The 22,633-nt window shown below is 46.5% G+C and overlaps 1 protein-coding gene across 2 annotated transcripts in view; it reads left to right on the top strand.

The window, feature by feature from the left end:
- Positions 1–22,633, top strand: part of eipr1 (EARP complex and GARP complex interacting protein 1) — a 48,048-nt gene that overhangs the window by 8,864 nt on the left and 16,551 nt on the right. For both annotated transcript variants that reach the window (XM_005942141.3, XM_042228409.1), the window contains exons 5-6: positions 8,764–8,863; positions 18,117–18,253. In XM_005942141.3, coding sequence (XP_005942203.1) covers positions 8,764–8,863; positions 18,117–18,253 — 237 coding nt within the window. The remainder of the gene's footprint in view (positions 1–8,763; positions 8,864–18,116; positions 18,254–22,633) is intronic.

The following is a 22,633-nucleotide window of genomic DNA, read 5'->3' on the forward strand; positions in this document are numbered from 1 at the left end:
TGAGTCCCGGTCCATTTCATTTCACTCAGGTTGTAGTCACGGCCCGATCCTTTTGTCTTACTGTCAGAGCTCCACGCCATAACTCAGAGCCCCACGAGAGCCAAAATCAATGCCCCCCCACCCCCCGCCTTTACTCCACTCTTCATTGTCCGCCTCATGATTGCGATCATTTTTAGAGGCACCAATCAGTTAGTGTGATGCATACTGCAGGTGTCTGCGAGGGAGAGATAAAGATGGAGGAGGTGAAGAAAACAGAAAGATGGAGGGTAGCTCAAGAAAGGAGACGAGACCGAGGAGATTGAATTTGTGCAGTTCTGTGTGTGTGTGTGTGAGTGTGTGTGTGTGTGTGTGTGTGTGTGTGTGTGTGTGTGTGTGTGTGTGTGTGTGTGTGTGTGTGTCAGAGGGCAGGTCAAGCAAGGCTGCTGGGTAGAGATTGATGTCTCTGAGCTCCACCATCTTAACACACCGAGAGCTGTAACCCTCACAAGGGCACCATACCGTGTGTGTGTGTGTTGTGGAGTCTGGATTCAATGCTGTGAAGCCTGTAGCCTATGCTGTGCACTATTGGCTTCTCTAGATGGATGGCTTTGGTCTGTTGCCCACCTCCTCCATCTCTCTGCTACACACACACACACACACACGCCTACCTTATCTAGTGTGGACTGTCATTCTGCACTGGTCAAGAGGGGACCAGTATTTCCAGTATTTTTAAGAAACAAAATGTAAAAAGGAAAATTTATTTTAGATCAAAAAAATACAAAATAACTGCAAATACAAAACCCCCCAAAACAAAAGTAACCCCGGCCCATGTTTACCCATCAGTCTTCCACAGATTGTGTTACAGCGCCACCTGCCTGTAGTCCTCATGTGATGTGAAGCTGTCACAAAGCTTGGTGGAAAGCTCTCCTTCCTTGCAGGCTCCATGTAGCTGCTAGCCTGCAAGGACAGAAGGAAGGTGGCTGCTGCTGCTAGCACTGCTGTTGTTAGCCACAGTGTGCCATGCAATGTGACATCTTGTATGTGCGTGGTGTTGTTCATTGCATCAGTGATGTGTAACAGCAGAACTTGCAGGAGTGCTCGTTTTGACCCCGTCCTGCTAACAGCAGCAGGGATTGCAAAGACGTCATTTCTTCAACAAGTTGTTTTGAACTTTTTTGTCATTTTAAGGACATTTTGACAAAACGAGCATGTGGGATTAATTTTGGCTCTTTATTAGTTTTATAAATGATGTGGATCATTTTGTCACAGACGACAAAGGTCAGATCACATTAGCTGAAACCATCTGATGGCCCACTGCTCCTCCATCGCTCACGCACTCCCCACTCTGCCACGGTGAGCCTCTGCTTGTGTTGGTACATAGACTGTAGTCAACAGCAGTTACGGATTGGCTATATATAAATGATATACATCAGTAAATAATATATATCTTTATGACCATTTAAAATATCGCTATAGAAAATTACACATTGCTGTAATTTCTGCCCTCTGGACAAATAAAGAGTGTCTGACAATGATTTAGATAAAAACTGATTGCAGCTTGTGGCAGGATTGTTCTCTGTGGATCATCCATGAGATATGTTTGATAAGTCATTTACAGCAGTTTAAATACAGGAAGTCACTGTTAGCCACGCCCTGTACAGCCCCACAGTAATTATTAATCTTTTCTCTAACTGTATATTTAGGCATCAATCACAGCTGTGCCTGATTTACTAAAATGAATTTGTTAAAAATTATTTAATCTCATTTAAAGCAGAACCAACACAGGACTGGAAGAATGTCCTCACTGTCGGACCTGTGTCTGTGGATTTGTAATGACACAGCAGTCCACGGTTAGATAGCAACGCAAGCACACACACACACACACACACACACACACACACACACACACACAGTGATAATGCTGGCAGCTTGCACCACCCATGCATGTTTGTGTGTGTAAGAAGACAAAGAGTAAAGAGATCTGAGTTCTTATGAGGCTTTTGTCTGTTTTGTGTGTTTGTTCACCTGCTTGTGTGTCCACTGTAGCGTGTCCGCATCCTTCATGTGTGCGTTTTCCGGTTGCCGGCAAGTCCCTCCACTCTCAGCAACAATAACACTTTTTTCTTCCCCAAATCCCCTCATTGTTTGGGTGGGCAAACATTCGAGCCTCTGCCCGTCGTGAAGCGTGCTCTGAATGGAAATATCGGCAAAGCACACCCAAAAAAATAAAAATAACGGGACTAAACAAACCTCGGGAAAAATCATGTTGTGTTTTTTTCCCCCCTCTTCCTGCACTTGGTTTCGATTGGGAGCCTTGCCAGATGAGTGCATCGATTCCCGTGGAGCCATTTGAGCCAATCACGGCCCTAGGAGGGAGCGGTAAAGCGCAAAAGGCAGCGAGGTTGATTTTCTAAAGTGGGGTGTGACAGGAGGGGGTAGGAGGTGTTTATGGGGTGATTGTGTGTGTTTGTGCGCACACACACGGATGCAGCCATGTGTGTTATTGTTGTGTGGTCGTTTGTAAGGCCCGATGGGCTCTGCTCTCTGTCTGCGTCCCAGCCCCGTCATGCAAAGAGTCTTTGTGAGGCTTATTTTCACTGTGAGCGTCGCCTCGTCTCAATCAATTGGACCCCCGACGTGGGCTGTCATGTGGACTATCAGCCGTGTATGTGTGTGTGCGCGTGTGTGTGTGTGTATGTGTGTGTGTGTGTGTGTGTGTGCAGGCGCTGGGCTGAAGCTTGTAGCTCTGCTGCTTTTTTCCCGTCTGTGACGGCAGCTGCTGCACAAAGAAATAATCTGTCTGCGGCTGAGCTCGCAGTTACCTTAAATGGTAATTCCAGTTTATTGTGACCCCACCTCCACCTGTATCATTACAGGTGGAGGTGGGGTTTGGCTGTTTTCCACAGGGTGGTTTATGGGACTCCTGCACGGTCGGCACTGCAAAGCAGACTGAAACCTCTGGGGCTGAAAACTGAAGCTTTCTAGCATCCAGGACACAAAGACACACAGGAAACAGTCCACAGGTGGAAGATGTTAAAATCAAGCGGTGTCCTGACCCAGAGGGTCTAAACATAAGGCCCAGGGACCGTCAAAGGGTCCAATCCAGCCGATTGAAAGGCGAAAAGGACGTAAATTTGAGGCTGTTTTCACCAGTTTTACAGCCTGAATAGAAAAAAAATCACCTGTTGCTGACATACAGCCAAATAAACGTTAAATAACAGAACAGTTTAGGTTTTTCATTGTGGAGGTTTCTATTTATTTTATTTTTTTCATTCGGGATTCTACTGTGAAGGAAAAGCAGGACTGAAAACGTCTTCTTTTAAGTTCCAGGGTAACGTGTGTCTGTAAGTCTGAGCTGTGCTGACGGCGTTCTGACTGCTTTACACTAAACAAAGGAAACAGGTTTGAGCCTGCGTCATGGTAATAGCATGTAAATATCCAGATTCTTGACTCTTTTCAGTTTGGGTGGAGGTTGTAGCTTAGATCGTCCCACTGGTGATGTCAGGAAGTGAAGTGGTGGAGATGCAGATGTGGCGAGTTTGTACGTAGCAACACTGTATTTGTCCGTCCGTCCTGCAGCTCCAGATGCTCTGTTTGTCCCTGTGTTCATGCCCAAGAAGGACCAGGGAGTATTTGTGTTGGCTTCTCTGTAACGGGGGATTAAACTCATATGGATGCAAAGCACAGCAGAGTGGGCGAGCAGAGAGAGAGTGCATGGCTCGACGTGGATATATGGGGCTGTAAAAGCTCTCCCAGCATACATTCCAGTACACAGCGTGCCAGCTTGTTGCAGAGCTCAAGGTCAAACGCACATAACTTGGAGTGTTTCATAAGAGAGAGAGATGGAGGGAGGCGAACTGTCTGCCTCTCAGTATTGCATGAATTAATTGATCCTACAGGGAATGATGGGCTGTGAATCCCAAAGCGGAGTGTGTTTTAATTGGTCCTGTGGTGCGCTGAAGTGTGTGTTTAGGAAGGAAGGAGCGGTGGTATCGAACATGCTGCAGTCGCTATCGACAAGGTCTATGTGGAGCCCTCAGTGTGTGTGTTTGTACTTGTTTTGCTACATTAAGGGGACAGAGTGTTCACAGGGCTTTTGTGGGGACTTTCCTTTCTTTTGGGGACACAAAGCATCAATCGATTGATCAGATGTTACCTTTGATTGTTAGTTTGGCTTCCAACAGTTACAGTTGGGTTCACAAGTTTTTGGATTATGCTAGCTTGAGTAGGGCTTTGCTTAAGTCTACCCTTGAGTTAATCTTATCCGGTCGTTAAGTGATGACGCGACGAATCCTACTTCCGGGCCTAAAGTAGTCTGCGTTTAATATGGCTTTTGTGTTGTTAACATGTTTAATGTTTTGTACTTTCTTCTATTTAATCTCAAAAAGCTCTAAAACAGTCAGTGATCACTGTTGACCTCCCTCGGCTTTTATTACCGCTAATCATTTATTTAAGCTCAGTTTTTAAAACCTTAGGATGTAACTACAGCCCAGCCCATGCAGCAGTATATGAATGACTAACCTCGTATTGTGGATGGATTATCTCAGTTGTTCTCCTGGCTGAAGTTTGGTCCTTTTACAGCATCCTGCCATGCAACTACATTTGTTCCTGACCACACAGAACACTCACGTTAACTTTTATCGAGTGGAAAAAAAGTTAGCTTGTTTATATTATGCTAACATAGCTGTGCCGCTAGCGGTCACATAGCACATCATTATATACCAGCTAGCCCAACTTCAGTAACCCTACAAACGTCACTGCTGTTTAGTTTTCTGTCTTCATTTATGCTGGAAGTGATAACAGAGCTGTACGTTTGAATTTGTTTCCCAAACCCCGCAGTCAGGACATGCTAAATTGTATTTAGATAGAAGCTAGCGAGCTAACTCCCTGCTAACTTCTAACTCCGTTAAATGTCATAAATTCCGTTTTCATGGATGCCTGGATGTTAAACTCAATTGTTACACCTGGTAGAGCAGAACGCTGATCATTTTATTAAAGATGAAAGACTTTAGATAGTTTTTCAACTCTCAGTAATGCCATAGTGACCGTTTGATATATGGACCTGCAGCGGAGTTTAGGCCCAGACACGGCTAGTGACGTCAGACTTAACGACCGGATAGTGAATTCAGTTTTACGTTTTGTTTTTTTTTTAGATTGAGATTAAACGTACTAAAGAACTTGGTTGGGAGGATTATTCATGTGGAAAGATTACTGGGTGTGAAACATGCTGCTGGTATTTACTACCTCAGTGCATATTCTCTGTTTCTAAACAGTGGACGGACAGTGAAGTGTTATCAGTGAAGATTAAGAATAATCCAGGATGAGCATCATGTGATGAGCTGTTGCACCGTGGATGGATGCAGATATATTCGTGCTCTGCTGTCCTGTAAAATGCAGTGTTTCCAGATTATGGCCCATCTTTGTTTTCACTTGTAATTTGTTGCGATCTGCTCAGCCTACCGTTTAGCGATGCAGTTTGTTTATGGCTACATTTAGTTGTCCGGCCTTTGAAGGTGGCCTGCTGCACAGGTTCTTCACCGAGTGTGAGAAATGCATTAAGGGAGATTTAGAAAACCATCTTCCCTTTCAGGCTGCAGGGTCTGACTGTGAGTCAGTGTGAAGTGCTCCTAAATGACAAAACGAAGGCTGCGTGCTGTGAGTGCGTCCATGACTCGCTGCTCCTCAGGAGGGCAGTAAAAGCCGCCCTCAGCAGCTGTGATTTCACAGCCCTTATAAACTCCCCTCCCTCCCTCCGTCGCTGCTCCACCTTTTCTAATAGCACTGTGCGTATTTGAAGCCTGGATTAAGCCCAAAAGCAAACTTTAACTTCCCCTCCTTTCCCCTGTCATTTCTTTTATCTCCCCTGAACACTCTCACCTCCTCTCTCTCCTTTTCAAACGCTGGCATTGTTGCTGCCACTGACAGATGAGTGCAAGGAAATGAAGTTGTCTAATTGATGAACTCCTTAAATAAATAGCATCATTTAGTAAAGCTCTAATCGCAGCGGTTCTCTAGCCGTGACAGACATCCAGATCTTCAGCCAGACCACGTCTGCATCGCGCTGCTGACATTTTACATCCTCTAACCCAGATTAGACGCAGCTGAAAAGTCACACTAAATCAAAACCCTAACGAGCATATAGCAGCTTTTCCCGGCCAAGGTTGTATTTAGCTTATTGCCAGGTCTCTGACTGCACTGACACATTGCTTTTAGAGCTGGCAGGACTCGGGTTAAAAGCAGAGCTTTCTCGCTCGGGCTGTCGTCTTTCTTTGACCACGCGGTCGCTTTCTGTCTCGATTTAGCTGCTAAACCATCCAAACTAAGAGGAGGGAACAAAAGCAAACAAGTATCCAGGGAATGATGAACAACAGTTAGTGCGGTGTGCAAGGTCTCTCCAGAATACAGAGTTTAAGTAGAGCGCAGAGGAGAGGCTCGCCTAAAGAAGCTGCAGCAAAAGGTCGATACTCTGCAGACGGGCGTGCGCAGGAGGAATCAAAGCGTGCAGTAAACGCTCTACTGTACTTTACTGCTGCAGAGTAGACTGACAGAACTGGGTCCTCTGTGCTCACCGGGCTGAGTTTATGTGCTTTTGTCACTCTCGTGGCTGTTGTGCAGAAAGCTGCTAATGTGACTAAGAGCACTCACAGAGCAGCGTTTAAAGTGCACTAATGGGCTTTTTTCTCCTTTTTATGAGTGTGATCAGAAAGTCCTGATGCTGATTTGATCAGATCACCTCCTCGTGCACCTCTGGACCGGTCTCGGCACTGCTGCCATCTTTAATTTGTCCCGATGGTCCCTGCACTTGTCGGCGTGGGGATCCACGGTAACGCCCTGAGACACCGGAGGGATGTTCAGAGGAGATGGATCTGAAGTTCAGCGCGTGCCTTCTCATAGCGGTTCAAAGCACCGTGAGCACTCAGGAGGCCTTATGGACGCGCAAACACAAACTTTGTGTACCGTGTGAGTGATGTCAGAGTAGCAGCCGTGCTTCAGAGGGGCCAGAGGGGCGTGGCATGATGAGAGCGTCCAAACTTAAATCGTGGGAGGAGTTTCACCTGTACGAGTTTAAACATGGCCAGGGTTTCTAATAATGAGATGAGCATATGCTCAGCAATCAAAAACACACTGCGTGATGTCACCGTGAGGGTACGGCTGGCATACCGGGACAGCCAATCAGAAGAGAGTTGTCTTTAAAGAAGGAGCTAAGGCTGCTTGTTTCAGAGGGGCTGTGCTGAGGATCAGTGTGAGATACAGAAGGATTATTATGACCTGTGGATCATGCAAAGCTGCTGTAGGAGAGCACGTGATACCTTGTCACGATCTATTTAGGCTAATCATGCTGGAAGCAGAGTGCACCAAAGGTTTTACCTGACTGAAGCTGTGCTGGAGGCGTTCATGTTTCATGAGCACCTGAGAGTCCGGAGAGGCAGGAATACCACAGTCGTCATAGTGCCACCTGCTGGGAACAGCTGCTTTATGAGTTCACCCTAAATTGTGTTAAAGCGTGACTACAGCCTCGCTCCAGCTTTATTTAAAAATCAGCCTCCAGCATCCGGCTCCGGTTGTTTGTACCCGACAGGCGGATTAAAGGATTTGGCTTTTTTTAAAGGTATTATTTTTCTTTTGTTTCTGTTTGGTGTGTTTGGTTTTTCTGTAAATGGGTAGGTCAATACCAGTTTGGCGCTCCGGTGAGTATTGGTGGCAGCAGAACAGCGTGTGTGGATTTGGCTCAAAATAAACTACAGCGAGCTTATGTTAACAAAGGAGCGTGTAGCCCAGTGCAACAGAATGACTCACTGATGGGTTTTCAATAGTTTAGACAACAACAGGGCTCCATGGCACGGAGGAGTGAGGCGTATCGCAGCTCTGCTACACAGAAAATCACCGCTGATGGTTCTGCTCTGCTCCTCAAAACTCCTGACACCATTAAACGCAGATTCAAAGAACCTGAAGTTGGTTTTGTTTGCTGGAAGTACAAGCAACCACTGTGATGTCATCCACACCAACAATAGCATGTTTGAGGTTTCACTGCCAGAGATACGTGCTAATATGAGCTGACACTTCATGGATGGTACAGGTAAACTCACAGCAGCCGCATTATTGATCCGAATGGTCAGATGGTGACAAAGATAAGAAGAAGAGAAACACGTGATGGACACAGGAAGTAAACAGACTGGTGTGCACAGAGGGTCAGTTAGCAATCGAGACATAGGTGGGAACAATAAAGGTGAGTCAGGCGGTCGGGGGAAAAGAAGAAAGAACTCAAACACAAATGACTAACTGTAAGTAAAAAGGAGGGCAGCATAAAACAAAAGTCCAACCAACATCCAATGGCAACCGACAGCCGCCTGTGTCGCCATGCAGCTGTCAGTCAAAGAGGCCACGCCGCTAATAATGCAAGATTTAAGCCTTAAACAGCTGTTGTGAAAGAGGAAATGATCTAAGAGTCCAAAGAGTTTGTGCATCAGGCTGTAAACATGTTTGTTTCTGCTCTAAAGTTTTAACATGAGTCTGTGGGGACCGACTCCCTGCTGCCCCTTCTGGACACTAGAGGGACTGCAGGTTTCGAGGTCAATCCTTATTATTTTTACTGATTTCTTATTAATTTTTTTACTACAAATGATTTTGAAACACATTCATCTTCTTTAAACATGCAGAACACAGCTGTGTGACCATCGCTGCGGATGTCACAGACCCCGCCCCCTGTGTGTCTGCAGCATGTTTGCGCTCGATTTGACCGTGGCCCTGTGCTTCTGTGTTTGTGTGTCCTTTGTGTATGTACAGCGTGCTGTGGGAGCCCATGGGGGACGGCAAGCGCATGATTTCATTGGCTGATAACCATGCGCTGCTCTGGGACCTGCAGGAGAGCTCCACACAGGCCACGGTGAGGAAACTGTAAACCAGAGGCACGCACGCCGTATCGCACAATAGCTAACTCATTATTTGATAACTGCCATATCGTCCTGGTGTTATCAGACGCACACATCCTCCCTGTGTGCGACAACAGCGCAGCGTCCACTATTCATCCTGCCACTCACACACACACACACACACACACACACACACACACACACACACACACACACACACACACACACACACACGCTGTGGCTGCTTTAATATTATTCTGGTCAAGCTGCTCCTGCTGTGACAGTAATAGTCTTGTTTAATACATACGAGGGAAATCGCTCCATCTCCTTTCACAGTTCACTGAAGTAGAGCTGCTGCAGTTATACATTAAGTTTCACTTACAGGCGCTGCAGTACACAACCTGATGTATGTGTGAGGAACATTACACACCACGCGTGAAGCCCAGCGTCTCTCGAAGCGCGCGCGGACGCCGCTCTGCTGCTTCAGTAAGACCGACTTTCGTTAATGACGCTTTAGTTAACAGACGATGAAATCAGAATTGTTGCATAAACTTTATCCCCTCGTTTATTCATTTACCCACCGCGGTCGCGGTTCAAGCGCCTGTTTTTCTGTAACGTCCTGCAGCTCTGAAACCTTCATAAGAGAATCCACTCAGGGTGGATGTGAAACTGAGGATCAGGACTTCTCCACAGCTGGTAATCCAAACCAGACAGCAGCGGATTAGTGACCGGCCTCGTGCTCTGGGTGGATCGTCTCACACCTTCTCCTGGATCCATTTTTGGCGTCTTCTTCCTGCCCTGTGATGGCGTCTGTCTCTGCACTGTGATGCACTGCAGTGACCGTTAGCTCGTGCAAGTTAGAGGTTAGAGGCCTGCACAGGCCGGTCTGCGGTCTCATATACAGTTTACTCAGATATTTATTCCATGCCTCAGATAATCCGTCATTCTGACACTTAGAACTTTGACCTGAAGTCCGTGAACTCATCAGAGAAGCGTTTACAGTGAGGAGAGCCTGCAGAGGTGGACGAGCTGCCGATGCTCACAGTCAGACTGGCTATATTGGAGAAAACATGATGAAGGAAGTCCTCAGAGAAGATTCACAGATGTAGTGAAGCACGAGGGGCAGAGTTAAGAGCTCTGTGAAGGAGAGAAGTCCTGGACTCTTCTGGTTCTACCAGTGCAAACTGGGAGAACCCACTTCAGACCAGGATCCCCTGTTACGCTGCAGACGCCTCACACTCGAGACTTTCACTGCAGTAAAAATAAAGCGTCGAGTGTGTGGCTGAATTGTGCGTGGACCTTCCTAATGCAGGGTGAAGAGGCTCTTCACTGTAAGCTCTCAGTCTTCCAACCCGCCAGCTTTGCCCTCAAAAGGCCCATTATGTGTTTAAAGCCTGGAAATAATGGCGTGCGTCGGGCGCGAGCGGAAGAAGTAATAGAGCGGCGGCGTGGGTCGGCCCCGGCTTTCATGAGTGTGTTGTTCCATCCGGAGCGATGATTCTAGATGAGTCATTAGTGATTCATGCACTCGTTTAGTGATTCACATAAAGGCCAACCAGGTCACACACACCTGTACGTGTTTTTGTGTGTGTGTGTGTGTGTGTGTGTGTGTGTGTGTGTGTGTGTGTGTGTGTGTGTGTGTGGTCATTCACGAGCTGCACTGTTGGAGAAGTCGTTCCAGGGTTTATCAGTCGAGCTGCGTTCACCAGCAACACCTGACCAATCAGACACAGGGACAGGTCTCCGGGCAGAGGAGCAACAGGTCATCTTCAGCATGAGTTTCTGCCCTGTGATTGGCTGATTAGATGTTTGAGTTGATGAGAAGCTGAGCAGGTGTACCTAATAAAGTGGCAGGTGAGTGTGTTTGATTTGACGGGACAGTCAGTTCACGTCATTATCATGGGCGTGTGTGTGTGTGTGTGTGGGGTGTAGCTCAGGTGGCAGAGAAGATCAGCCACTAACCAGAAGGTCGGTGGTTCTGCTCCAGTCTGCATGCCAAACATCCTTGGGCAAGATACTAACCCCATGTTGCTCTCCGATGCATCCATCGGAGTGTGAATGTGTATGAATGTTAGATACTCAGCACTTAAAGCACACAAGAAGTGCTTGTGGGATGAATGGGTGTGATTGGCTGCAGCTGCAGCGTCCATCTCCAGGGCCTGATTGGGTGAATGAATTAGTTGTATAAAGTTTGGTGCTCAGATAGAGTAGAAAAGCGCTATATAAGAACCAGTCCATTTACCATCAGGTTAGAAATGCTTCAAATCATCCTCACCGATTACCGATGGCCTCCACAGACACGTCGCAGGAGGACCTGCAGACTCCTGCAGGATGCTGTCCCGGGGGGAAGTTCGTATCTGCAGGCTACCTCAGTTTCCCAGGTCTGGAGGTCAAGACCAGGTCAAGTCAATGTTTAATGCTCTATAAGTGGAAGATGCTCCCTGTACATCAAAAATGAAGGGCGGCACATATTCCACACGTTCAGCGTAGAGTTTGCATCTTTGTGTTTCACAGACAGGAAGTTTCAACAGTCGGAAAACACGGAACACCACGACCTAGAGGGAGGACACGGCAGAGGTCAAGGAGACAACTGAGGTGTTCATAAGATGATGATAATGAGAGGCAGACGGGAGGATACAGAGCAGGAACAAGGAAGTAATCTCAAAGCACAAGAGACCAAAGACTATCAAAATAAAACAGGAAGTTAACTACACATACATTTACAACCCGACACAACTAAACGGAGGAGGAAGGGAACACTAAAGGGAACACTAAAGGAAACTAATCCACCTAAAGTCACCTGAAACTGAAGTAGAGACACAATAATCAAATATGGAACCAGCGATCGGGAAAGAAGCCCGATGAGGAGAGAGGGATTCCTTTGGTGCCTGTCTGTCACATGGTGGCGTGTTCATCTCCAGCATGTCCAGCTGCAGCGTCCATGTCTGTCTCTAGGGCCTGTGCTAGATTACTGTGTGTGTGTGTGTGTGTGTGTGTGTGTGTGTGTGTGTGTGTGTGTGTGTGTGTGTGTGTGTGTGTGTGTGTGTGTGGCGCTCATCAATTAGCCCGGCTGGTGGGACTGAGTGAAAACATCTTGGCTGACTCACACACACCTTGTCCTGCACATCTGCTCCACAAACGCACACTAATGCTCTCTCGGCGTGCAGAGGAGGCACGGCTGCGCGCCGCTTTGACAGATAGCTCTGCATTAGTGCCGCTTGCGTCCTAAATGAATGCGTCCCCCAGTGTTGTGTGTGCTGCCTTGTTAGGGCCCCTAATTTGGTTAGTGTGCTAATAAAGCTGGGAACCTGGGATGCACGGCGCCCCGGCTGTGCTGCTGGACGGGTTTCCAGAGTCTTGAGTTGGGGAGCGCGTCTGCTCTTTGAAGAGCTCAGAGTCTGTCTGCACATTTGGGAGAGGAATCGCTTCGCAGGAAGAAGGAGACTTTATTTCATGCTTGTTTAAAGAGCGCTGGCAACACGTCCTCCGACGCTACGTTGTTGTGAAAGCCAAGCGCTAAAAAAGCTACGTGGAACGCTGTGTTTGTGCTGCTGGAGCCTTTCGGAGCGTTTGTGGTGACATCATCTGACCAGTAATATGGCTGCTGTGAGGTCACTGTACTAACAGACCCTCCCAGAGGCTGTGCTCCAGTTTGAGTGATTTTATGTGGATCTTATTGATTAGCAGGTGTCTGTGTGATACAGCTGGATATACACCCATCACTTTATCAGCACATCCCACAGATGCTCCACTGGAGACCAAGTCAACGCCTGAAACTATTCCTGAAACATTTCTGCTTTATGGCAGAGTGTCATCAGGGAGCATCGTGTCCGTGTGCGGGCGTACATGGTCTGCAGGTACACTTAGGTATTTGCTACATGTCAAACATCCACATGGACGGAAGGACCCAGAGTTTCCCAGGAGAACATCAACCAAAGCATCACACTGCCCCCGTCGGCTCGCCTTCTTCCCATAGTGCATCCTGGTGACAGGTGTTCTCCAGGTAAGTGTGTCCTGACACCTGTCCATCAGAACCAGCATGAACCTTTTCAGCTCGTCTGCACATGCGCCAGCCTCGGCTCCCCGCGGCCGTGACTCGCCGCCGTTCTTTCCTTGGACCTTTGGACCGTCTTTGATGGATGCTGAGCCCTGCCGACCGGGAACGCCCACACAGCCAAATCCTCACGACACCTCACGTTGCTTCAGACATAAACTCTGAGGACAAAATGTTCACCTGCTCTGTGACGGGTCCCGCCCACTGACAGGTGAGGCGATGATCAGTGTTGTCGGTCAAAATGCTAACGTTGAGCACCTACAGCATGACGTCACTGTAGGCGTGTCTGTTTTATCTGCAGTCTGTTTCCGGTGCCTCTGACATAAGGCGAGTGATGTCACGATGGCGGTGTCCAGCTTTTCCTTTTTGAGGCTGAGGATTTGGCGTGGACACGGCTGCGGCATGGACACGGCTGCGGCGTGGAAACTCTGGTTACACATGACGTGTAAATGATATTTTTCATAGACTGAGAAGCCGAGGTTTACGAGTGGACATTCATGAAATAGTCGTGGAAATATTTTTCAAGGCCGCGGAGGAAGCCGTGCTCCTCTCCTCTTTGTTCTCTTCCTCCCCTCCTCCTCAGCTCTTGTCTTTAGATTTCCTCCCTTTCTTCTCCCCTTCTGCCTACTTTGGTCTCCTTCCTTCAAACCTCCCCGCTCAGCCGGCCTTCCTCGCTCTGCCTCCCTCTGTTTGTCCTCTCTAGCTGAAATAATGAGAGTGTACCGCGGCGCTGTGCGGTGACGGGCCGATCGATGATCCTTGCTCCAACAGGCAGGGGTGGTGGAGGGGGTGAGGATAAAACCTGCAGATAGAGCAGAGAAAAATGAAGCGGTGCAGAGCTGCTGTTTGAATTGTTGGATGCATCGCAGTTTAAAGGAAAGATAATCATTTCCAAAGCGGCCCGCTGAATTAATTGGATTCCATTTTTAAAGTAGCCGATGAAGTGATACGCTTTATAATTCAGAGTCCTTGAAGTATTTTGACTTTGATTCATTTCACCTTCATTGTTGCCGTGTGAAGTATGTGCAGCAGGTTTGATAAATATACGTCGCCGGCTGCAGTTTAACCTGCCGCCTTTCAGCTGAGCTCCTCTCTGCTGACATTTTGTCACTTTAATGTGTTTGTGTTAAAAACCAAAGACGGTGCAATCAATTGCAGTCTTTAAAGCCCTTTGATTTGGCTTTCAGCTATCAGTCTTAAATATTACACTGATGGGTGAGCTGCGCTATCGAGAGCAGCATTCGAGCTAATCAGCGTTACTCTGCTCATCGCCGCAGCTTTGCCCGAGCTTTGGCGTGCTCTCATCATGCCAGTGACGGTTTCTGGACGTTCAGATTCAAACCAAGCGTGTTCAGTGTTGTTGTAAGCAGAACAAACCACTGCGCGAAGACGAGGAACGCGTCTTCTGGCTGTTTTCTTCTATGATGAAAATATCCTCAAATCAAACTTGAAGTTTTGCAAATACAGAAACTCTGCGAGACTCTCGGGCTCGACCCTCTAATCCCTGCTCGACTGTGTTAATAAAAGTACTTGAGACATCCAGACAATGGATTAATCTTCTTTAAACATCTGGAAAGATCTGCTCAAATCACCCTGGCTCTGCACCAGCGCTATAAGACAGCTGTGGACTAGGTACCTGTTCCATATTAAGGTTGGGCGATATACAGTGGGGCAAAAAAGTATTTAGTCAGCCACCGATTGTGCAAGTTCCCCCACTTAAAATGATGACAGAGGTCAGTAATTTGCACCAGAGGTACACTTCAACTGTGAGAGACAGAATGTGAAAAAAAAAATCCATGAATCCACATGGTACACAGCAAAATCTCCAGTGTTAAATTAACACTGGAGAGTGTCTATATGGGTCCACACCTCTGAGTGTTAAATACAACACTGTTGAGTGTTAAATTAACACTTTTGACAGTGTTATATGTTTAAAAGTAACCTAGTCAGTTTTGAAGATTAACAATGGCTAACACTGAGCAGTGCTGATTTTCTAACACTGGAATATTTCTAACATTTTGAGTTATTTTCCAGTGTTAGAAAATCAGCACTGCTCAGTGTTAGCCATTGTTAATCTTCAAAACTGACTAGGTTACTTTTAAACATATAACACTGTCAAAAGTGTTAATTTAACACTCAACAGTGTTGTATTTAACACTCAGAGGTGTGGACCCATATAGACACTCTCCAGTGTTAATTTAACATGGAGAAATATGTGCAATGGTAGGATTTGTAAAGAATTTATTCGTAAATCAGGGTGGAAAATAAGTATTTGGTCAATAACAAAAATGCAACTCAATACTTTGTAACATAACCTTTGTTGGCAATAACAGAGGTCAAACGTTTACTATAGGTCTTTACCAGGTTTGCACACACAGTAGCTGGTATTTTGGCCCATTCCTCCATGCAGATCTTCTCGAGAGCAGTGATGTTTTGGGGCTGTCGCCGAGCAACACGGACTTTCAACTCCCGCCACAGATTTTCTATGGGGTTGAGGTCTGGAGACTGGCTAGGCCACTCCAGGACTTTCAAATGCTTCTTACGGAGCCACTCCTTTGTTGCCCGGGCGGTGTGTTTTGGATCATTGTCATGTTGGAAGACCCAGCCTCGTTTCATCTTCAAAGTTCTCACTGATGGAAGGAGGTTTTGGCTCAAAATCTCACGATACATGGCCCCATTCATTCTGTCCTTAACACGGATCAGTCGTCCTGTCCCCTTGGCAGAAAAACAGCCCCATAGCATGATGTTTCCACCCCCATGCTTCACAGTAGGTATGGTGTTCTTGGGATGCAACTCAGTATTCTTCTTCCTCCAAACATGACGAGTTGAGTTTATACCAAAAAGTTCTACTTTGGTTTCATCTGACCACATGACATTCTCCCAATCCTCTGCTGTATCATCCATGTGCTCTCTGGCAAACTTCAGACGGGCCTGGACATGCACTGGCTTCAGCAGCGGAACACGTCTGGCACTGCGGGATTTGATTCCCTGCCGTTGTAGTGTGTTACTGATGGTGACCTTTGTTACTTTGGTCCCAGCTCTCTGCAGGTCATTCACCAGGTCCCCCCGTGTGGTTCTGGGATCTTTGCTCACCGTTCTCATGATCATTTTGACCCCACGGGATGAGATCTTGCGTGGAGCCCCAGATCGAGGGAGATTATCAGTGGTCTTGTATGTCTTCCATTTTCTGATGATTGCTCCCACAGTTGATTTTTTCACACCAAGCTGCTTGCCTATTGTAGATTCACTCTTCCCAGTCTGGTGCAGGTCTACAATACTTTTCCTGGTGTCCTTCGAAAGCTCTTTGGTCTTGGCCATGGCGGAGTTTGGAGTCTGACTGTTTGAGGCTGTGGACAGGTGTCTTTTATACAGATGATGAGTTCAAACAGGTGCCATTCATACAGGTAACGAGTGGGGGACAGAAAAGCTTCTTACAGAAGACGTTACAGGTCTGTGAGAGCCAGAGATTTTCCTTGTTTGAGGTGACCAAATACTTATTTTCCACCCTGATTTACGAATAAATTCTTTACAAATCCTACCATGTGGATTCATGGATTTTTTTTTTCACATTCTGTCTCTCACAGTTGAAGTGTACCTCTGGTGCAAATTACTGACCTCTGTCATCATTTTAAGTGGGGGAACTTGCACAATCAGTGGCTGACTAAATACTTTTTTGCCCCACTGTATTCACACAGGTGACTTTTTGATGGGTGGAGCAATCCTGCAGCTGCATGCAGCTCAACAAGCTGTGGAAAAGCTTTTCAGCCAGCGCACTCTGAGGAGGGTGTATGTGTTCGCAGCTGCAAGAGCGTGCTTTAAAACAGATTATTTTTTCTAATAATGTTGGTTGAAGCTAACTTACTGACGGGAAATACATAAGTCCCTCTTGCAAAACCATTCGGCGAACGGCTCAGTCTGTCATCAATGGTTGATAAATTTGTCCAACCTTACTCCATATGCAGGATGGTGGAAGAAGCTCAGACGTTTGTGTTTGGAAAGCAGGACTTTTATATTTCTGAAAGAGGTTTAAGGATGTGGACGCGACAGAACGTCACTGATGTGCATGATTCTGTTAGGACCAAAAGATTCATCATAAACTGTATCATGGCATCACTTTGACCAAGGACGATGCAGAGGAGGCGAAACAACGATGGGAGAAAGAATCAGGCTTTTCAATACTTCAATACTTTCAAACAGCTTTTAAATGCTAATTCCTGGAGCTGGAGAGAGTTTTGGAAAAGACACGTGTTTGTTATTTGACAGACGAGGTCGACATCCAACTGTTTTTGGAAAGAAGCTTTGGTGATTATCTATAACGTTTTAATATTTCTCATAATGTGTTCTTCATAAAAAGTAGAAATCTGGATCTGCGGCGTGAGGAACTTTATTGTTTCAGTGTGTTTGTTGTGCTGGGGGGCAATAATGTAAGCTCGAATCACAAAGCAACATATCAAAGCCCAGATTGACGCCTGTGGACTTCTGGAGTTTTATCACTTTTATTTTCTAGTTCTCGGTTCTTGTTTGATGTTGGTTCTCCTTCATGTCCCCGTGTCTGTCTCCACTGTTGTTTTGTCAAGGTCATATGTCTTAGTCTGGTCTCTGTGTTAGTCACTTCCTGTTTTATTTTGACAGTCCCTCTTGTGTGTGATCATGTTGGTTAGATTCTGTCCAGCTGTGTCCCCACGTGTGTCCACTCTGCCCTGATCTCCTCCTGTGCATGTGGTCTGTATCCCTCTCAGCTTCCTCTTTTTTCCAGTAAATTAAATCTGTAACTTGTTCCCGACACACGTCTCAGGACAGCGGACTTAATAACTGATGACGGGACCATGTGAAGCTAAACGAGGCTAAAAAGCCGTGCGCAGACATGCCCCCATCAAACTGCACAGCCTTTCTTTATATGCAGATACTGTGAAATGATTATTATTAGAGTCTTTAAACGAATAGTGAATCAGTGTAACGCCAACAGCACGAGTTGAGGTGTGTTTGCAGGAGTGTACACGCCGGCGTGATGCAGGCAGCTGGCGTGCCACTAATACCCCAAATATTACTACAGTTATTAGCGAGCGATTGTAGTTTTGAGAGCGGCCTGCAGAGAAAATGACTCCTAATAAAGCCTCATTATGCTGATTTAATGAACTGCTCCGCTCGACCTGTCACACACGTACAGATGAATTCTCGTCCCCGCTAACAAAGGCGCCCCCGTTCCTCCGCAGGTCTCCAGCACCGCCACCCTCGAGGGTAAAGGTCAGCTGAAGTTCACCTCCGGCAAGTGGAGCCCCCACCACAACTGCAGCCAGCTCGCCACAGCCAACGACACGGCCATACGAGGCTGGGACCTCCGTACCATGAGGTGAGCGCCGCCGCCCGAGAGATCCTTTAGGTGCTTTATTTAGGTGACGTGCAGACTTCACCTCCTTTTTCACGGCATTGATCGCTGAATCTGATGGAATAAGTCCCACAGCAGCCGCTGAGCTGAGGTGTCACTGACGGTTGGTGTTTTTTTTTTTATTCTTATTTGCCAGTCAGCGTTAATGCTCTGCTTTTTTCTTTGCATCTGATTAAAAGGAGCTGCCGTCTGTGTAAATCTGACAGAAATCAGTCGTGTACGTTAAACTCTGGGCTTACTGGTTTTACTGGGTGTTTGCATGTCATTACATGCAGACATTTGAATGCACTACACAGAGCTGTGTGTTTAATATTACTCATCATGCTGAGGGAGTTTTGTCACGACTGCCTCTCCGTGCATCAAGAAACACATGCGTGTCTTCATATTACAGCTTCAGAGCAGGTTCACATCATCTCCTCATGCTGTGAGTAGATTTTTTTCTGGTTCTGATGAAAACTTTGTGTAACCGTTGGAAACAAGCAGCGTCATAAATGCGATTAATGACTGAGTCGTTAGTCGTTATTGGATATCGAGATAAAAGGCCCTCCGAGAACACAAACCTCCACCGAGCCAGCTCGCTCGCCGGGCGGTAAAACAATAGTTATTTTCTGTGTATGCATTTTGATTCTTCTTTCATTTTAAACTGACTTTGAGATGTTTGCAGTGCAGGCCTTTGCTCTGCTCAAACCATCATATGCTTTAATGTACTTGTCATCATTTTGAGTAGGGAGCTAATTATGCTAGCAAAGCTGAAAACTGTCATACTGACGTAAGAAGCGATACATCAGGTTAGCCGAGTATCCGGAGTATCCGTCTGGATATCGTATCATAGTCGCAAACCATTTATCCCGTTTTTCATTCTGTCTGAAAACTCGACTGCTGAAAAGGTTTTGAATTAATTCTGATCGAACTCTGTAGCGGTGCTGATGGGAGTCCAATATCGATGTCACTGATTCTCGGTGGGTTCTCATTGGCGTCAGAGTCACCACCATCTCTTTATTCATGCTTAGGTGAAATGTTTGTGCATGTTGGAGATATTTCTGCTCTGTTGTGATTGGTGTTGGGGCTGTTACTCAAAGATGAAACCAGCACAGACACTTCAAAGCGGTCGTCATGGTGATTCTGCTGTAGAAACACGCCTGTCACCTGTGGATGTTCAGGTTCTGGCTGCAGGGCTGCAGTCTGCACACACTCAGCTCTTGGCTAGCTTAGCGTTAGCATAGCATATAGAAAGTAACATACAGATTAAATATATGTCACATTTGACCTCTGACCTCACTTTTTTTTTATTACACATTGTCTTTTCTTTCAAATTGAAATTGTGTTTTATCTTCAAAGAAAGTATTTCCAAGACAAAGACAATGAGTGCGTTTAATTACAAATATACTGAAATATAATATTAAACTACATATGAACTTGCATCAGGTAAGAAGGTGCCACCAGGACAAAAGCCTCCATAGAGTTTCATAAAAAAGCAAAGTAATTTATGATGAACAATTAAGAGTATTTTGTAATATTTTTGATCACTTTTAGGTAATTGTACATAAAAATAAATGTGCCTTTATTTAAAAAGAACCGTAATATTTCGAACCTTCAACTGCTGTTTAAACACTGATCGATCGTGGCCTGCGGGTCTTTATCAGATTCCAACATTATGAAATAATATTTTTTGCACAGTTACATCAGAGGCTTTGCTGATGTGATGAAGCAGTTAGAAACCTGCGACACTACAGGCAGCGGAGTGGTAACACGGCCCTCGGCTGCAGTTAATTAGCACATGGACTCTTATAATGCATAAGTCAATAAAGGACTGGCAATGAAACGAGGCTTAAGGGGAATCAGATGTTACATTGTCCACCCAAAGCCAGAACTGCTCCACGAATCAAATTCATTCACGATTAGTGAGATTAGTTGTTCTGCTGGCTCGAATTAAAGGAAAAACTGGAGTCCTGACCCACAGTGAGGAGCTCTGTTGGCTCTACAGTAACCGTTACCTGCCTGTGAGCACCTGGCCTGGAGCTGTTTATGCATTCATCAGAGATGACACTGATTAAATCACTATGCTCAGGAGCGGGTTGTAAAGTGGCTTGCAGCTTTTAGTAGTCCATCTTGAGTGGAGACGACACACCCACATGTAGTTCAGGCAGCCAATCAGAAGAAGGCTGTCTGAAAGGGGCGGAGCTAACACAGCTTGTTTCAGACAAAGGATGGAGGGATTATTATGAGCTGTGGCTGCAGCTTGTTGTCGTAGCTGTCAGCTTTGTGTCTCTAACAAAGACGAACACACAAACCTGAGCGGTCTGTGCTCGTATTTGCATCCAGGTGTGTCTGTCGGCTCTCTGCGGACGCCCGTGAATCGAGTCAAGCGCGTTCTTCTGCTCGCCAGATGATGAAGTGCGAGGCGGCTGAGCACTAATGTTCCTGTGTGACACGGAGCATGTGTACTACCACACATTAACCTTGTAACTGCAGGTTATCAGCAGCCCACCTCCCGACCTCTCACTGTGTGTGTGTGTGTGTGTGTGTGTGTGTGTGTGTGTGTGTGTGTGTGTGCGCGCGCGTGCGTGTGTGTGTGTTTCTGCAGCACTTGATGAGTGAGGTCAGCGTGTGTTTACGTGTGGGCTGTGCTGCAGGAATAATAATCACCTCGACATCGATCGCCATGATAACAGCAAAGTGCTGAAGAGACTGAGAGGGGTGCCGGGTGAAGGAGAGAGGAGGAGAGAGTGAGAATGTATTTACACGATGCGTATCACAGGGCCAGATAAGATAGTTGAATCATTGATATCGCTCCCCGTCAGCCCCATAACAAATTAAAGAGTTCCTGCACACCCCGTTTTGGCCGCTCTCCTCCCGCTGTGCTGTTTTGAAGGATGCAACAGTGCTGATTTAGCCATCGGCACAAAGGGAAGGAGGGGGCGGCGGAGCGGGGCTTGTTAGCAGAGAGCAGCCTCATCCCTGATATCGCTGTGAAAACACACCATTATAGTCTGCAGGGACACGTGCAGCCAGCAGAGGGCGCACCGTGACAGACGTTTCAAAGAAAAACAATAAAATGGTCCGATAAGGACGATCGACTTTTTCGTTGGTTTAAATAAAGTAAGATGTTTGTGCAGGAATATATCCAAGTGCTGTCAGGACTGAAAATCTGCACTTTGATTTATTTTTTCATTTTAGATATGCGGTTCATGTTTTTTTTAAAATAAGCTGAAACTTGGAAATGAGGAGCTCTTGCAGCACATTTGTTTTTTTTCTTGGATTAGGATGTATTTGTCTCCTCGTTTGATTCGTTTGGTCCAAAGTGTCTGAACCAACAGCAGGTAAAGAGATGCACAGAGGAGGTTGGGGTGGAGGCAAGAGACAACCAAACATCAAACTAACAAACCACATTTCAGTTACCGTTAAAGTCAAACCTGATCTTCTCCTCTTTGAATTTATACCTCCACCTGACTGGAGGACGACACCTGAGTGGCCTCATATTCAGAGATCCAGGAAGCTCATGACCTGTGTTTGTCCCTCCAGACCTGTGTAAATGATCCATTTATTAGATTAAACTGACAGAAAAATAATCATTAAGTATTTTAGTAGCGATCTCAGAGCAGTCCTCCGAGACTGGATGCAGGACCTGGTTACGGACTGGATGCAGGCTGGTTACGAGACTGGATGCAGGCTGCGTTACAGACCGGTTACAGACTGGATGCACGGATACCTGGTTACAGACCGGTTACAGACTGGATGCATACCAGTTACGGACTGGATGCAGGCTGATTACAGACTGGATGCATACCGGATGCAGACCTGTTACAGACCGGTTACAGACTGGATGCATACGTTACGGACTGGATGCAGGCTGGTTACAGACCGGTTACAGACTGGATGCATACCAGTTACGGACTGGATGCAGGCTGGTTACAGACCGGATACAGACTGGATGCAGGCTGGTTACAGACCAATTACAGACTGGATGCAGACGGGTTACAGACTGGATGCATACCAGTTACGGACTGGATGCAGGCTGGTTACAGACCGGATACAGACTGGATGCAGGCTGTTTACAGACTGGATGCATACCGGATGCAGACCTGTTACAGACCGGTTACAGACTGGATGCATATTGGACTGGATGCAGACTTGTTACAGACCGGTTACAGACTGGATGCATACCAGTTACGGACTGGATGCAGGCTGGTTACAGACCGGATACAGACTGGATGCAGGCTGGTTACAGACCAATTACAGACTGGATGCAGACGGGTTACAGACTGGATGCATACCAGTTACGGACTGGATGCAGGCTGGTTACAGACCGGATACAGACTGGATGCAGGCTGGTTACAGACCAAT

The sequence above is a fragment of the Haplochromis burtoni genome, unplaced genomic scaffold, assembly GCF_018398535.1.
Source record: "Haplochromis burtoni strain Fernald_Lab_line unplaced genomic scaffold, NCSU_Asbu1 Contig_321, whole genome shotgun sequence".
NCBI lineage: Eukaryota > Metazoa > Chordata > Actinopteri > Cichliformes > Cichlidae > Haplochromis > Haplochromis burtoni.